The following is a 17,913-nucleotide window of genomic DNA, read 5'->3' as shown; positions in this document are numbered from 1 at the left end:
CATGGTACCCAGGTGGTCTAATACTAATGTACTAATGGACTAAAGTTCCACTGTTACACATAATACATCAAAATCTAATGGGCTAAATACAATGAAACAACAAAATCCTGTGATGGCCTCATTATTCTCAGAGGACCCTGTAAATTTTGGTTGAATGAGCCTTCCTCTGTCGCTGTTGCATTAAAATTCCACTTCCACAGAAGATATTGCACAACGTCAACAACAACGGGTTGATTGCCCTGACATTTGCTGACTACATTCATGCTTTTCAAAGAGAGAATCTGTTCTGTAACACCATCCAGAGGTCCTATTCTATATTTTTAGCCCTGGGAGGCATGCTCTATGAAAAGCTGAACTGTTAACACTGTTCTTTATATCAAGCAGGAATAAGGAAGAAATAATTGCAGTTTTTGAAGATATCATGACAGATACCATGTTTCTATTCAACCAACCAGATTTACAACCACTGCCTTTTTAAATCTTTCACAGCATCAGACAACTTGTAATAAATGTTATGGTATTAAAAGACCTCTCAATCAGTATGTGAATGACAGCAGGTCCCAGTCTTGTGAATTTCAGCGATGTGGCTTTTGTTAGCATGTGGATGGTGTCTTTAAATGTGCTGCAACATGGTGACAAATTACAAATGAAAGACAGAGTACAAGCAATGATTTATTTTATTGAAATAATTGTTTGAATTAGTCACAAACAGTTTAATTAATCCATTACCCTCAAGTACAAAGTGTAACTCACTGAATTTGTTGATAACAACACCAGCAAATGTCTTCAAGCTGTCAGTACTGCCTGAGTATCTTTACTTTCCTACCAAAACACAGCGAATCAAAGCTTTCAGCAAAAATGAGAACTCTAGGATATAAAGAGATCAGTGGTGTTAGGCTCATTTGTAACAGTAAAAGCGTACTTTTCTTTTAAAGGGTATTGCTTGCATCTAAATTGAGTTTTAAATTACGAGTGTGCTCCAGTGCCTTGGGTTGAGTTAGTGTGAAGTGGCCAGTGATCCTCTTCACAGATCTCTTTGATAACTTCCATAGATTGGGTGAACTCAAGAACACAAAATGCTGTTTTATCTTTTTTTTTTTTCCAAATTGTTTTAGCAGAAAGTAATTTGCAGAGAGTTTGCAACAAGTGTTATGAGAATGCACAGAACCAGCACATTTTAGTAAAATGATTGCCACTGCCTTAAATACTCCATTTTGTGTATGAATGAAAATTCCTTAAATTTCTTTATTTTGTTCTTTAAAGGCATACAGAAGAGCGTGGGTACACAACATGTAGCCAAACAGCTGTGAGATATGGACAAATCAGTTCTACAACAGATCCCAAATTGGTCAACAAAGGAAAATGGGAAACAACTCCACACATTAAAGGCATACAACACAAAGATGACTAAATATGGAGTTATTTAAAGCAGGAACAGGCGAAAAAATGTGCATGTCTTTCGAGAAAGGTGGGGAAAGACAGAAGAATGTCAGCACAACGACTTTGGCAGCCAAGAAAGAAGAGAAAAATGTCTACGAAAAGATGCTTTAGTTTATAAAGTGTGTTAAATAGACATAAAACACACATTTCACAACTGTAACCGCAACACAGAGTTGTCTCATGACAGCCTCACCCCATACGATAGTGGCAAAACTTAAAACTAATTGTCTAATGAAGCACAAATGTAGTAAAGATCCTCTTTATCTCTTGCTGCCGACTTCACAGCGCAGAAAGAAAAGGAGGAAAAAGGAAACCTCATATGTAAATTGAAGGCTTTATATGTATTCTACTGTCGTGGACAATTATGTTTTTAATCTGTTTTTTCCATGCTGGTATAAAGAAGCTTTTCTTGTGCTTCATTTGATCTTTATTTTCTCATTTGTGTTTTTATTTTTGAAGCTTAGTGTACTCATTTCTCGGCATATGTAAGTATTAACGTGTTTGTTGCTGCCTGAGTAAATGTTTCATCTTGAAGCACAAAACTCATGAATACTGCACATTCAATCTTCTGTGTTCTCTGCCTTTAAACCGCTGAGCAATTGTAAACATTTACTTTTGCATTCATGTGGTTTCCCACCTCTTTTCCTCTGTGGGTACTGTATATTTTTAGACTTTTGGGAACCCATTTTCTACACTGTTTATTGTTGGATGGCAGGTCTAAAATTGCTTTTGCAAACTGCAATTTGCTTTAAAGCATCTCGAAACGCCTTATCAGAAGATTGTATTCCCGAAATGAAGGCACTGTGAGGTAAACATGAAAACACTACATGACACTGCGAGACAAAACAGGAGTTTTGGGTCTAATTTCTTCACCTGATAAACTATGGAAATCAAGTATCACCACGTAATCTGTATTTTTTTGATGGAGTAAGTTTCTCTTCTTGCCTTACCTTCATCACAGAACCTCACTTTTTGCACACAATGTAAAAGAACATGGCAATTTCTATTTGGTTAGGGGGCGATTTTTATCCAAGAGGACAGAGGAAGACGACTGACAATGCTCAGCATGATTGTAGACACTCTAATGTCAGAAAACTAATCAACAAAAAACCTGGTACGGTCACAAACACATTTAATTCAACATATTTGATCCAACTTTCTTATAGATTCCTTAAATTCATCGAGAGATAGAGGGCAGGGAGGGGATGGTTAGGGACAAGGTCAGTAGATGAAAGCTGTTTCTAGGTGGTTAAAGGTCGCTCTCTCCATAGAGGGCAGTGGAGAAGGCGGTGTAGTCCAGCGCCCCTGGTGGTGCTCCGGGGCTCTTGTAAGGCGGCATCCTCATGATGCAATATTCTGCTTGTTCAGGAGGAAGTTCTCTCCTCAGCTCCTCCACTAGTATGTAGGGCTGTGGAAAGAAAATGCATGTCATGTCCCCAGAAACATGCTAATACCCCACCTCTTCCATTTTGAGCTCATGAGCAAAATTGTAGACCATAAATCAACACGGCGTGGCAAATACTTGGAAATAATGACTCGAACAGAATAGATTAGTGTTGGCTAAGAATATCCGCCCGCATGCCAGTGAGCCATGCTAACACAAACACATACCTTATCAGCTGCCAGGATCCGGAAGGATGCCACAACCTGCTCTGCGGTGTCCGTGTCGGCAGTCTCTCTGGTCATAAAGTCAATGAAAGACTGGAAAGACACGTTTCCAGTACCGTTGGGGTCCACCAGGATCATTATGCGGGCAAACTCCACCTCTCCCTGAGAAGGGCACGGAGGGAGAATGAGAAGGGTTTAAACAGTATGTGTGTAAAGTACTGGTAACGTAGCCACATCTACCCACCCATATCTGAAAGAACATACCAAGTCGTAACCCATAGAGATGAGGCAGGCTCTGAAGTCATCAGTTTCCATTGCTCCATTCTTCTTCTATAGTCGGAGGCCGAATTTCAGGTTCACCATAGAGGAAGTAAGGAGGAGAGGAGAATCAGGGGAGTTTACAGAACAGATTGAAGCATAACAGGTACAAACCAAGTACAGGAATATTTTTTTAAGGTGGTATTTGCAGGTGTATTATCAATGTAGTTACCATAGCTTGAATAAATTAAACAGCATACTAGAATAAGTTTACTTGCAGGATTCTTAGGAGCTATAAAACACAGTTATATATGGTGTAACATTTCAGAGTACAACAGCAGCTACTGTTTATGGTGTGGTAATCTGTGATGGCCAAACAAGAACTGCGAAATTTTCATTAATACTCTCCACCAGGAATTGCGTCAGGCTAAATGTAAGGTCAGCTGCTGAACACTGCTCCCGGGTCTGGTAAGAACTGAGCATATTGCACACACACGCCTCACTGGGGAGGACATTTTGGGTCACAGTGCTCACAATTACAGATCAGTCTCTAAATACAGGGCTACCCCCTCCCCCGCTGCTCTGCTTCTGAATCGCTCTGATTGCTTCAGATCAGTCACTGAAATGGCACACAAAAAAACGAAAGACCCCAGTGAGGAGAGATGGTAGCAGGCTGTACCCTGTCAAAGTGATTGAAAGAGGATCTGAACTCATTCATCTGCTGCTGGCTGATGCCTTTGGCATCGCGGGTCAGGATCTGAGTCTCAATCTCGTTGATGGTGCGGGCGATGGTTGTGAGGAGCAGCTCCCACCCGACACGGATGTGCTGTGGATGTGGTGACAGAGAAGACATATTAGAGCACAGAGAAGACACGCCTTGAGCAGATTAATGAAAAACTGGATATCTAAATATGTGATTCATAGACTGTATAAAAGTAATGGAAGTAGGCACTGTGACATCACCCACTGGTTTGTGGACTACTTTTTGAGTTTTGAGTTTGCCGTCATGGCCATCACCTTCTTGTTTTTGTTTTTTTTGGAGCCAGAAGTGAACATATTTAGATGAGAGGGTGAAGCTTGGAAGGAGTGAGGGGAGGATCTGACTGGATGCCTCGATTGACAGATCACTGCAGTAGCGTTGGTTCAGTCACAAGGTATCCATATACATCAACATCTATTCTTCCTTAAGGGGCCCCTTTTCTACGCCTGAGTGCTAAGTGACATATTTTTTGGATACTTCACATTAAATTCAATGCATAGCAATACCAGTACAGAACAACTAATGAACCCTACAATGACCCCAAATAGTGAACGCAGTAATTGTATTTGTGTAAACAATAAATTTGGATAAATTTAAGTTGATTATTTCCTGTGATTTTTATAAGATTATCTGCCTGTATTTAGATTTTATTTTATTTTTTTAACAATCATACATATTTAATTTTTTTTTTTTTTTTTTTTTTGGGACAAATTCAGTACTTTCATCTTTCAACAAATCCTCCTGAAAGTCACAAGTATTTTAGCTTCTTCTGGACATGTTCTTGCAGATGAATTTTCTCTTTTGCCAGCAGGGCGTCGTTACGTTTTACCTGCTTGTAAAACTAATCGCTATTCAAAATCTTTTATTCCATCTGCTATTCATCTTTTAAATTCTCCGTAAATTTTCATTATTCTTTTATCTCTTATTGATAATCAGCCTATTAACTTTCTATTATTTATTTATTTCTTTATTCCACTGAACTCCTTGGCCCAATTATTATTTGTCTTTTGTTTTTGTTTTTTTTAACTCATCTATTTATATGTCTACGTGGTACTGTATGTTATGTGTGAAAGGCAACTGTTCCAACAAATTGCCCCCTGGTAGGATTAATAAAGCTGTCTGAACTTCTCACCCTTGGCCATTGTTCTATTCGCTCTTTGGCTGTTTTACTCGAACTGTGAACTTTTCTAACGCAGGACAAGGCTCTTGAGCAGAGTGATGGCTCTGTGAATACAAGTTGTTTTCGGATCTTCACTGTGCCCTTACCCTGTGAGATTCCTTTTAAGTTAGTATCTTGAGTAATGATCTTAACTTTAAAAATAACATTTTAATTTAGTTTTCCTCACAGAAATGAATAAAATACTAAGATATAGGCCTACTGTATTTTTTCTTTTTTTTAAAAAGTTTTCTTACAGTCCTTAAAATCAAGAAGGCTTCACAATCTTCCATGAAGCTTTGGCAACCCTTACTGGGGGTCATGACCCCCAGGTTGGGAACCAGGGCCCTGAAAGCATACCCTGCTTTAGTGTCTATTTTACTCTACAGTAGGACCATAACTCACGAAGTGAACATCATGCTGTATTGAAGAAGACTTCACACTAGTGATTGAGTCCATAAACTCATCAAGAAAATATTCACTGCGGCAATAAATTAGCCTGGTTCCAGACCATAGACCCCGCCCACTCAACTGAGTAGGCTTGCATTATTGGTCTGGCATATGGTCTGGACTACTCGTCCAAATGATGGACGGACCAGTGAACGCCGGGGGTCTAGCGATTAGCCAATCAGCGCCACGCTGATGTCAAGCTGTACGCCGGTGGGTAACTGCTGAGGATAGCAACAATGGCGACCACTACAGATCCTACAGACCACATTAACGATGCTATCGAGGTATTTCGACACCACTCGCGTTAATGGAGGACCAAATTAAGGAAGCTGCTAAACTGGATTTAAGGCGATGCAGCTGGGCGCGCACAATGACGGAGACATTTTAAACGGGCAATGCTCGCTTGTTTTCGGCACCCCCGAGGCATGGATACTAATGACGTCAGATTCTGGGTGAGTCGTTGATCTCTACTGATTGGTTAGGGAAAAAAATCAAATTCCCTCCCCTTGTAAATCGTCTTCAATGGAAGCCATGTCAGACTGAAGGTTCTGGGAGCTTCAGTCTGACACTCAGGCTAGCAATAAATCAAATGAGAAGTAGGTCATTTTCTCATGGACTTCTTTTTGCATCCAGTGGCGTCGCCCCCTGCTGTCCAAAAGAATGAATGCAGGTTTAAGGCACTTGATATTAATTTCACTTTTCAGACCTAGAGGCTACTGTATGTCCACTTCTTTTGAACAGTCTATAGTATGTTTATCATTGTATTTACACAATTTCAGCATCCATGCAGAGTTGCAATGAGTATCTTACGCAAGAGTGTGTGTTTGCAAATACTGTACATGTATGCCGTGTTTATGTTCATCTACCACTGCCCCGTACCTCCATAGTGTAGTTGGTGTGTTTGTTGTCAAACACCAGGGACTCTTGGATTAGCTGGTGGTCTCCCTCCAGCTTGTCGATGTTGGGCTTGTAAGCAACAATGACGTGCTCGCACTGCTTCAGCTGGGTCATCTGGTCCTCAAGGGCGCCTCCTATCTCCAGGGAGCAGCGCCCAATTTCCTGGTAGAATAGCAACGAGGTCACCTTAATATTTTGGACCAATTTAAGTCACACAATGCAGATCAGATGGTTTGCTCACTGATACTGCAGGGAATCATTTACCTGTGGCTGAAAGCGAATTCTGTTAGAACACATATGATAATATGATGAAGACATATTTTACCTGTGTCGTAATAATACTTCACGTTATTCAATCATCATCATTATCAGGGCAGCCGCCACCATTTTACCTCCCTTATGAACAATATGCTTGGAATGTAATCATCCTCCATTTCAGGTCTTTATTTGATTAGATGGAGATAACTGTCGAATTGCTTATGAAGCCTGTATGTCTAACCTCCATCCTGGTTTGTATCCAGGGTCCAATGAGATTAGCCTGGGCAGCAAACTGTCGTCTCAGCCTTTCATGGGCATGCTGACGTGCCATCTCCTCCTGGAGGGCACCATCTCTCTGAGGAACCAGCTTCTTCACCTACAAACACACACAAAGGGCAGCTGTATCTGTAAGACACTGGCTCCCCCTGTAAACAGCCAGTAACATTAAACAGAATTATGCTCTTGCATAACCCGACATTTCAGATAAAGATAAAGTCTATAAATACATATCTTAAACTAATACAGTGTACAGTATGTTGTTAATGCGGTCACATATGACACAGGTGGAAATAAATCAATTTAACAAAAACATACCAAACATATGCACAAAAGGCACAGACACTAGAGGAACATTGTTTCACTGTATTTGGTAATGCCGAGAGATTAACACAGTCTGGGAGGGGATAAGAGTTACAATCGACAAGATCACTTCAAAACAAATCTTATCTTATATCCACAGAAACATAATTACAGTAAAATAAATGAGCATTTGTAGACCTTAAACTGCTTTACGCCAAAAATCGTATTGCACAATTGCGGAAAAAACAATCAAACCAAGCGATAATGGATAAGACAGATGTTATCAAGCATTCCATTGAAAGGATAACTTACATTTTAAAGGCTAAACAGGCACCTATTTAAGAATATGTGGAGGTCTTTCATTAATTATGCATGTAGAATTTAAATTTTTCTCCTGAGAACTTGTTATATTTTGCATCTATTGAGCTTAATATGACAGTGGTGCAGTGGTTAGCATTGTTGCCTCACAGCAAGATGGTTCCTGGTTTGAACCCAGGGTGGGGGAGCCCTGCTGTGCGGAGTTTGCATGTTCTCCCCATGTCAGTGTGGGTTTTCTCCAGGTACTCCGGCTTCCTCCCACAGTCCAAAGACATGCAGGTGGTGACTCTAAATTGTCCGTAGGTGTGAATGTGAGTGTGAATGGTTGTCTGTTTCTATGTGTCAGCCCTGTGATAGTCTGGTGACCTGTCCAGGGTGTACCCCAATGGACTGCACCTGAATATTGTCTATGATGGTTGAAACTACAGCACTATTATAATCAACATCTTAAAAATCCTCCACCAGATCCGGATGACCCAGTGCTGAAAGCAGTTTTATGATCCTACAAGTCAGAATTAAACAAAGGTATTTTATTCAGACTATATTAGAGTTTTATGTCAAAGAAATCCCATTCCACAAAGTACCTTAAAAATAAATGGGAAAACGTGCAGAGAATCTGGTTGGAAATCTCTAATTAGATTTTTCATTGCCCCAAAGCAGAGACCACACTTTACAGGAGAGGCTCCCAGAGTGCTGGAGATTGTGTGGGAGCCAGGATGCAAATCACTAGCATATATTTTGGTCCTGTAATAAGACAGTTTTGGTCTGAGATGCACAAAATACTGGAAAGCATACTTAACATAGAAATACCTTTCCTATTTAGACTTTTATTTTAGGAAAGGCTGACTTTCAACCTGGACACTTTGACGAATACTTGTTCTTTGCTTCACAAGACATTGGCTGCTTCCTGAAGGTACGTTTTACACAGCTTTTCCACTTTCTTTGATTCAGGGTTGTGTTGAATATGAATGTAAAAGGCTGTATTCTATGGTGTTAATAGAAATAACACATTGTGGGGAAAGAATTATGAGAGTACATTATCATGCTTTAGATTGCTACTGCTCACTCAGTCAACTCGGTGATAAAACACTGGAGGAGCACTTCTGTACTTTATTAGAGGAATGTGCATATTGTACTCCTTGCTCCTTTTTCATAATTAAAGCTTTCATATGGCCAGACAGGCACTGTCTGAGTCATGACTTCATTCCTCGATATATGAGTCTGTAAGTGAGCATTAAAGCTACCTTTTCCCACTTGTTGAGGAGCTCCTCAGTTGTCAGGGTGCTGTACGGGTTGATAATGTTGGCCTTGATCCCATAGCTCTGGGAAATTTTCTGCACCTCATTGTGGATTCCCAAGATGGCCTGTCTCTCTGCATCCGCCTCGGGTAGAGTCGCTTTGAACTGCTCATGAGCTGCGATTAGACTCTGGAATGGGAAAAAGGGAAGTCCTGACATTTTATTAAAATTTCGATTTCGCCACGAGCGATAACATTATGTGTATTATGCATGTTTCTTTTGGCTGTGACAGGTCCAGCAACATTACTCACTATATAACATGAGACTACAGACATAAATCATGGGAAAAGTGTGAGCAGGTTCATGTGAAATGAGCCTAGAAACTCACAAATGGTGGAAAGTGTGTGAGCCTATAATGCTTTGTGTGAGCCTACCTGGACCTCTTCAATAGTATGCACTATGAACATGTCCTGCAGGTCCTCCATGGCTCCCTCCATCCAGTTGTTGAAAGGCGCTGACCTCTTGGCAAACTCCAGGAACAACTGATCAATAGTCTCCAGCAGCTTCTCTGCTCGCTGAAGATTACAAGACAGACATATCACATGTCTGTTTTGTACATTTCCAAATCCACAAAACCTCAAAACATCCGACCTATAGCTCAGTGTCAGGCTCTGTCCTCATCTTCATTTCTCACATACAAATCCCAAACAAACACCCCCTCACCTGTTTTGATGGCTAATCCGAGGGCGCATAACATTGGCATGGCCTTGTTAACTTCCAACTCTGGTTTGGTTGTCCCCTCCCCTTAGCAGCCAGCGGATGACGGGGAGCAGGAGACAGACAGACAACAGACCCCTGTCCCTGTCATTCAGACTTTAATCCTTGGCCCTCTTCCAGCGCCCTCACACATTTGCAGGTCTGGAATGGCTAGCATGGATCAGAGGAAGTGGCTGGTGGGCTCTCAGCCAGTCACTTCCTGGACAGGACTCTTACATCTATTTCTCCTTTATCCCCTCCACCCTCCCATTTTACCATCCTATCTGGGTCAGGGATTTTAAAGGGGATCCAATTATCTCTCCTCATCAATCAGTTGTGTCCTCACTATTGAGACGTCATTGACAGACACCTATATATGCTTACACTGACATTTTGATTAAGCTGGTTTCAGACTTGCAACTTCATACTGCATCCATTAGGGTCTGTGTGGAACATTAGCGCACTCTTGTGGGGGATTACTTACTTACAGTGGTGGAAAGTAACTTAGAACATTTACTCAAGTACTGTACTTAGGTATAAAGTCAAGGTAATTGTTCTTTACTTGAGTATTTCCTTTTTCTACTACTTTATACTTGTACTTCACTACATCTCAGAGGAATATATTGTACACTTTTCTCCCCTACAGCTTCAGTTACTTTACAGATTACAGTTTTGTCATCCCCTTCCTGTCTAGTGAAAACCATGTATCTCTGTTGGTGATAAACTGAAGGATGAAGTGTTCCTTTGTGGGTTGAGAAAATCCTCCTGCCTCTTAAGCTAAATAAACTATTCAAAAACCCTCTTGGATCAGCTGGAAAATGCATCAATACAAAACTGAAAACAGGCTGTTTTTTAACACCATGAAAAGTTTTTGAGACACATGGTTCTCTATGTCTCAAACATATGATAATCTTACAGAATATAATGCATTGCTGTAGATTAAACTAAGCAAGAGCATAAGAAGGAGTGAAAATAAACACAACCTTAAACATCTACAGCAGTAAAATGAAACATACACATTGATGCACCAGTATTATTGATCCAAAATCGTCATATATAATAGTAAAACACTGACAGGGAAGAATTTACCTCACAATGAATACTTGAGGTCTGTCAGGTTAGAGAAATTGTTGCAGTAATGTGACCAAAAATATTAAAGCCCCTTTGAATCTGAAATTAAGACAATTTAAGACTTTTTATATCCAGAAAACTTCATTTAAGATATTTTAAGACTTAAGGACCTGTACACACCTTGTGTAAGTACATTTTGATAAAACTTTTATTTTACAGTTGGTATTGGTACTTTCAGTTACTTCAGTGACGGGTTTGAGTACTTCTCATGTCACTGCCTACTTATTTATATAGTTTTAGCAGCTAACAAGTGATCTCAAACACTTAAGCCTATGAGAAAATTGAAAGTGGATGTGAATGCCTTGTCATAATCTTACACGTCAAGTCATTCATACCAGACTCCAATGTTGCCCTCACCTCCAGGGCCTCTCTCCTCTTCTGAGTCAGGGTTCCCAGCTTGTCCCACAAGTCACAGATGCTCTGGCAGCGCTGGTTCACAGCAGCCACGTCATGATAGTCCAGCTCACTGGAAAAACAAAGCACGAGCAGCTGTTTCAGTTGTGGAAAAGAGCTTTACGGTATTGTTGTTCCCCAGGCATTCAGGTGCCTTTTATGAAAAAGTACTGGAAAGTGTCATGGGGACACCCAAAAAAAAAAAAAAAAAAAAAAAAAAAAAAAAAAGTGTAAAAGGAGTGGAATATTAGTGAGGCTTTATTATTATAATACGATACAAGTAGGTTATGTTGTGGGTGCTAGAAAAGATACTAAAGAACCAGAGTACAAGTCTAACTTCAGTTTGACTCACTAATGTTGGAAAGGCAAAAAATGTTCCCCTTGATGCAAGTTTAAAAGCTTCACCATATTTTTCCTTTTGGATACTAGGACATGCAGCCAAGGCTTTGTGTGCACTTCCCCCAGTCTGACTTTACAAGTTTACATTTGAGCTGCAACACTCAAGAGTTTTCCATCATGCTTAGTGGGTTTAGCATTTCCTTTGAATAAACCCTTTTAAAAATTTAAGCCAAGTCCACCCCGCCCACAGAAAACAGATGCAATAATTCATTTATCATTTTATTCAAATTTCAAAAGCAACTTGAGCACAAACCCCAAGATACACGGAGTAAATGAGACTAGAGTCGCCTTTAACCTCAGCTGCTTCAAGTTGTTTCAAAGTCCTACAGTCCTTTTGAATTTTGGTAGTCCTGCTGAGTCTGGCTGGGGTTGGCCGGACTTTGAACTTCAGGGTAGTGGTATCTCTCATAGTGATCTTCATCCCAGTGATCGCTTCCTTGCTCATAGTTGGACTGAAAGTGAGTGTAAGTGCCAGGAGGAAGCTGACCGGTCAAGAAGCGGTAGTAGAAGCTCGGTTTAAGTGGTGTCAGCGCTTGTGGAGCTGGCTGCGTGGGGCCTTCCAACGTGGAAGCAACTGCCTCGGCGTCAAGTGGCACCGGAGCAAAGGGAGGTGGTGGCATGAAACCTTGTTCTTCTGTTTCCCGCTCTTCGTTTCCATGCTCAAAGGTTGACTCGTAATGACTCAACTCACCAGCCTGGTAGCCAGGCTCTGGAAATGGAGGAAGAGGAGGAGGAGGCGGCGGCAAAGGAAGACTCAGCTCTTCAGATTCTACTTCTGAATTACCGTGCTCCATGTTTGATTGGTAGTGGTCGAGCTCGCCAGCTTGATAGAAAGGTGGAGCGGGAAAGCCAATGTCAGGTGTGGGCTGAGATGTTCCGGACATGGTGAAGCCAGACTCTTCCACAGGAGACCAAGCAGGGGCAGCATTCCATGAACCAACACTGGACATGCCTGGAGCAGGACCGGAGCTTCCTGGATAGCCTCCAGCACTAGGATACACTCCCGCCTCTGATGCATATGGGTATGAGGCAGCAGGGGAACTCACACTGGAAGGCTGAGCAGGAGCACCTTGGGATGAGCCATAATGGAGGCCAGGAGGGGCCGCCATGTTAGAGAAGCCACCCTCATAAGGATCATGCTGGCTCCAGCCTAGGAGGGAGAGAGGTTTCGTAATTTAATAAGACAAGAGAGTCTAATCAGTGATATGACAGCCTTACCTTTTTTAGCAGGAAAGCAAAGGACACTCCAGCTTAACAGTGCAACAAGGAGCAACTGACTGTAAAAGAGAAACAGCATGGTCAAACACTTCAGTAAAATAAACAAACCATAAATAGAACATGAACAAGCAAACAGTAATCTAACCAGTACATACCTCACAGGAAACCAAGTAGCCATTTTGCTTGTCAGCTGAAATGATGTCTTCCTCTCTCACAGAGCACTGGTTAAATACGAAACAGGAAGTGCACAGTGGCCAATCACAGACTGAGAAGGTAACAATGGACAGGTGTTCATCATTGACTGCTGATTGGAAATGTCAGCATGCCTTGGAAGGTGTGAACCACACACTTCACCCTTCTACTGAGTAAGTGGTTCAAAACCATCTCATATGCAAATCACATTTAATAGACGGTGAGTTTATACTGCTCCAAATTGATTTTTTACACTGCTTGTCCCTTTTTTCTTTCTCTACTGTCTCAGATAGGAACAAAGACAACAGGGGCACTCATTCAGAAGATGTTGTGCACTGTTTCGCTATGGTTTTTGGGTTGAACGTGTTTGAAATCAGTATAAAACAGGCTGCATTACATTTTCTTAAGTAGCTCTGCCGGAGGTGGATTGTATAATTAGGGTGTTTTCACACTTGGTCCTTTTCAGCCTTCTAAAAAAAAAAAAAAAACTCAGAGCAGTGACTCAGCAGTTTTATGTGCATATGTGAACACTCCAACAGAACGCGGACTCCTCTAAAGCAAACCTAAGTTTGGTTCGCTCCTGTGAACACAAAGCGCTCCAGGTTCATTGTGCTCTTTGCCATTATATTTAGCCCTCTAGATCACATGCTATTGCACTGGGACACTTTGAAAATCAGACAAAACCACATCAGCCTGTAACACTTGCAAGACACAGGACCAGGAGTAATTTGGTCCACAGATGATAACATGTCTCCAGATGTGGAATGTAGACTACATCAAACAGCACATCCACATCTACAGCACAGAAACACTCAGGTATTCCTCCAATTTTAAGTTCATCTGAAAGCAAGGAGCTTCATAACAGCACTGCATTGTCATGTCAAAGTAAAAACAATAACCTATGTCAGTATATATTAAATATAGTGTGAAAGAAAGAGGACTGAGGCCCCATCAGAGCTGAAATTGACCAGAAAGAGAAGTGAGTCCTCTTTCAAAAGAAATGACAATGTGATCTGTTGGTTCACTTTAAGACGACTGAAAACACCCCGAGAGCAGGTGCCCCATGTTCAAAGGCATCGTCCTTGCCACAGCAGCCCAGGTTCAATTCCAGCATTGGCCCCCTGCTGCATGTCATTCTCTCTCTCTCCCACCTTTATGCTGAGTATATCCTATCTAATAAAGGCATGAAAAGCCAAAAAATGTTTCACTTTTTGCTATATACAGTATCTACTATAAATCTACTTTACATGTATGTTTTACAAACAGCAGGTTAAAGTGCATGTGTATGTTTTTGATTGTTCGGGATGGTTATTGCAGGAGGAATGACAGATTTCTTGTAGATGTTTTTTCAGGCCAGTGTGACTTTGTAGTGTCTGACTGATGGCAGTAACTGGAAGGAGCGGTGGAGGGGATGAGAAGGGTCCTCAGTGATCAGGGTGGCTTCCTGATCACTGAGCGGTTATACAGTTCAGATAGAGGACAAGTTTGGGGTGAGCCAATTGTTGTGCTTGCCTGATTAGTTATTGCAGGATATTGTAGCTCCTGTCACTGTTATGTTTTATATGATTTGCTGAAGGCCTCTTGATTGGTTTTGCTCACCCTAATGGTGGAACATAATTATCTCATCACCATCATGGCCTATATGAGAGATCAGTGCCTGTGTATGACTGTGATTGTTGATCTTAAAGGAGGCCTGAGGGCCGAAACCTCATCTGAATAAAGGAGTGTGTTGCAGCTGTTTCCTACTTTCATGTGCCAGAGGTGCAGCAACATACTATACAACCTTGCTGTATCAAAAAGGCAGTGCACTTGCATAACACAACATACACTAACAAGGTTTTTAAAGCACCATGTTCCCATTTAAATAAATGTTTTGCTACATTTCGTCAGGGCTGAATGCGCCCCAGATGTTTCTGGGACCACTGATGAACAGTGTTTTCTGTGTGCGAGCAGTGTTGTGTTGTGCACATGTCCTTTTGTTGCTTGTCATCCATAATCTATCCAGACAATCACCCCTGTCGGTTATTCAGTGTCTAAAGCCAAAATGCTATTACATAAGTACTATTTGCCAAACACGACCCCTCTCTGCGGTGTAGCATTTGGCAGCAGTGAAAACGCACTCCTGGGCCTTCATGACAACATGACTGCAAACGTCTGCTATAGGGAGTGCGTACTTTAGCTCCTGTGCAATGGCGGCAATCTGCTCCACTCTGTCCTGGTGGGCTGCCAAGTCGCTCTCAAAGGCCTCGTGTTTTCGCAGCAATGCTCTGACTTCTGTCAGGGTGGATGTTTCATAGTCCTTCTGGGAGAGGATCAGTTCTTTACCTGGATATCACACATGTGCGAAGAGAGACAGAGAGAGAGGTGGATGAGGTTAAAAAGGGGAACAACAAGATGATTGGTATGTTAGGTCTCAACGCAGGCCTTATTTGGTCATTGCAGATGGAGAAAATGACCCGTTGCAGACCACTACAGACTGATTGCATTGGACAGACTCTAAAACCTTCAATCAGATCTCATTAGGAACAAGTCTAAACAAACCCCAAGGTTAGAGGAAACACTGAAAAGCAGCCAGTGAAGCAGGAATACAGATGCCTGCAGATAAACAGAGAGCTAATAAGTAAACATATAAACATGCAGACCTATTGAAACACTAAGCACAGCAGTAAGAGATAGATAAAAGCAAGCAAGCAAGCAGACAGTAAAAATGCCAAATGTACAACTACAACTGACCGCTGGCCCAGTTCTCATGATTGGTGGCTTTTTGGCGGAACTTTTCAGCCAGGTGGTCCAGCCTCTCCAACCTGCGGATCTCTGTGAGGAGCCACTCCTCGTAGCCTTTCTCCGCCTGCTCCAGGCCCTGCCATGCACTGGCTATGTCCTGGACACAAGATGAAAAAAACAAACATCACAGTTTCCACTCACCTAAGATACTTAATCTCCTTCGACCCGAGCTTTTGTTTGGCATGCATATTTAATTTCTCCAAGCTATTTTGGATTAGCAGGATCTGGTAAGTATTACAAAACTAAGCACTGTCTTTGAACAGTAAACAGTTTTTGGAAAAATAAATAAATAAATAAATAAAAACTCACGTGAGGACACTGGGTTTATTTTTAATATCTGCAAGTGTGTTTATTAGTGGTGTGTTCACTCAGTGACTGCCTTACTGATGGATGCTGGATGATAAAAATTTTTCTTCAGCTGAACTCAGACAAAACAGAGACTGTTGTCAGTGGGCTGCAGCACGTTACTCAACAAATTTTGCCTTTGGCTGCTCCCCTATTGATAATCTCGGAGTCTGGTTTGACAGTAATTTAAGTTTTGAGCAGCATGTCACCAAGTTTGTTCAATCATGTTTTATCATCTTAGAAACATTTTCAAAATATGATCCATTTTAACTTTCAAAGGCACAGAGACAATTCTGCACGTCTTCATCTCTTCACCTCTGTCTGAACACAGCTGTGCAAAAACAAAATTGGAAATAATGCCACATATCTAAAAACCTAGTGATCTGTTCATTTTGTAAATGCATACATTTTCCTTGCTGCATATCCCAAGCTACGAACATCCTTTTTGTCTGCAGAACAATCTGTCATATCTAATTGGCCTGTGTGAAATGCTGCATAAGTACAATAATAAAGTCCCAATGTCCTCAAACAAGTACTTCCTAATCAACAGTGTCTTAGCTTGTTACTGTTGCTAAAATTGGTCAAATTTGTTGCCTTATCAAACTACAAACATTAAATCATAATTAAACAAGTTTCAACCATAAAATGCGATCAGGTTTTGGACCTTGTCCACTTTTGTGTCGGGATCGGCTGCAGACTGACTTGGCAGAGATGGCTGCCATCTTGTTTTTACATGGATTAGTGTATTGTGCTCTTACTACCACTAGATGGCACATAAAAGGGTCTACAGACAGGACAACAGGTCTAAATTGAGCTGAATGAAGAGATGCGCCAAATCCAGACTGTAATGTCATCATGTGAGAACAAAGGGTCACTAAAAACTACTTAATAAATATTATTTGAAGCTGAGCCGTAGACTTTCAGAACCTGATTTTTCATCCTTTGTAAGATTTTACCTCTTCACATGAAGTGGAGCACACAATCCCGAACATGTCTCTGCTGTTAAATTAGGAGCGGTGGAAGGATTTGGAGATGTGACTTACAGATACCATCTTCCCCTCAGAGGGCATGAAGGCAGGGCGATTGCTGATGCGCAGCTTGGTCTGCAGGGTGTTGAAGTTAATTTCTAGCTGGCACTTCTCCTGCACCTTCGGGGGCTTGTGCTGGCGTCGGTAGTCCCTGAAGTCCTCCAGCTTCCGCTGCATCTCCGCCATGGTCTTCTCTGGGGTCCGGTTCTCCAGCCAGGGAGTGGTGCGGCGGATCCACTCCAGCAACTGGGAAACAAAAAGGCAATGTGGGATAAAAGTGGAGAGGCGAGAGAGCTCCATGTTAAGATATCAATGTGTCAGGAAGACTGTGATTAATAATTAATTTTTTCAGTAGATGGGCCTCAGCTTATCACAGCAGTGGGATACACAAGTAAGTAGTTTTACTCTGAACTACTTTCATGTGAGAGGCAGAGGGCAAGCGTTACTGTAATACAAGTTGTATATATCATTATCCACAAAGGTTCCAAAGTTTAATCTCGCCTTGGAAAATCAAAGTTTTCATTGCACAATGTGTCATCATCTTCCAAAAAAAAGAGTCTTTTAATTAAATTTCAAATCATGCATTACCTCACTGGCCAGTCTCTCATACTCCTCCATCAGCTTCTCATTCTCCTGGTTCACGCCAAGCACCTTACAGATCCTGTTGGCAGCCGTCTCTGCCTGAGATCACAGGGGCATGGGAAT

General features: G+C 41.5%; 2 protein-coding genes across 2 annotated transcripts in view; both read right to left on the bottom strand.

The window, feature by feature from the left end:
* Positions 1-659: 659 nt before the first annotated feature.
* The window catches only part of actn2b (actinin, alpha 2b), a 31,183-nt gene continuing 13,929 nt past the window's right edge, over positions 660-17,913 (bottom strand). The window contains exons 9-21 of the mRNA XM_049600615.1: positions 17,797-17,889; positions 17,224-17,454; positions 15,785-15,932; positions 15,226-15,376; positions 11,207-11,315; positions 9,397-9,537; positions 8,969-9,151; positions 7,069-7,203; positions 6,552-6,731; positions 3,986-4,132; positions 3,313-3,378; positions 3,052-3,210; positions 660-2,848 (exon numbers count right to left, since the gene is read on the bottom strand). Coding sequence (XP_049456572.1) covers positions 2,690-2,848; positions 3,052-3,210; positions 3,313-3,378; positions 3,986-4,132; positions 6,552-6,731; positions 7,069-7,203; positions 8,969-9,151; positions 9,397-9,537; positions 11,207-11,315; positions 15,226-15,376; positions 15,785-15,932; positions 17,224-17,454; positions 17,797-17,889 — 1,902 coding nt within the window. The 3' untranslated portion in view covers positions 660-2,689. The remainder of the gene's footprint in view (positions 2,849-3,051; positions 3,211-3,312; positions 3,379-3,985; positions 4,133-6,551; positions 6,732-7,068; positions 7,204-8,968; positions 9,152-9,396; positions 9,538-11,206; positions 11,316-15,225; positions 15,377-15,784; positions 15,933-17,223; positions 17,455-17,796; positions 17,890-17,913) is intronic.
* Positions 11,877-13,109, bottom strand: LOC125903600 (uncharacterized). Its single transcript, XM_049600616.1, has 3 exons — positions 13,015-13,109; positions 12,860-12,918; positions 11,877-12,791 (listed from the first exon to the last, which is right to left on the bottom strand). The coding sequence occupies exons 1-3, from the start codon at positions 13,035-13,037 to the stop codon at positions 11,965-11,967; spliced, it is 909 nt and encodes a 302-aa protein (XP_049456573.1). The 5' UTR covers positions 13,038-13,109; the 3' UTR covers positions 11,877-11,964.

The sequence above is a fragment of the Epinephelus fuscoguttatus genome, linkage group LG16, assembly GCF_011397635.1.
Source record: "Epinephelus fuscoguttatus linkage group LG16, E.fuscoguttatus.final_Chr_v1".
Classification (NCBI taxonomy): domain Eukaryota; kingdom Metazoa; phylum Chordata; class Actinopteri; order Perciformes; family Serranidae; genus Epinephelus; species Epinephelus fuscoguttatus.
This window is presented reverse-complemented; position numbering and strand designations above follow the sequence as displayed.

Excerpts from the sequence above, each read along its gene's own strand:
- LOC125903600 (XM_049600616.1), bottom strand. The coding sequence starts at position 13,037 with ATGGCTACTTGGTTTCCTGTGAG. Across the intron at positions 12,919-13,014 it reads GCTACTTGGTTTCCTGTGAG|TCAGTTGCTCCTTGTTGCAC; the intron begins GTATGTACTGGT and ends TCTCTTTTACAG. Across the intron at positions 12,792-12,859 it reads TTGCTTTCCTGCTAAAAAAG|GCTGGAGCCAGCATGATCCT; the intron begins GTAAGGCTGTCA and ends TCTCCCTCCTAG.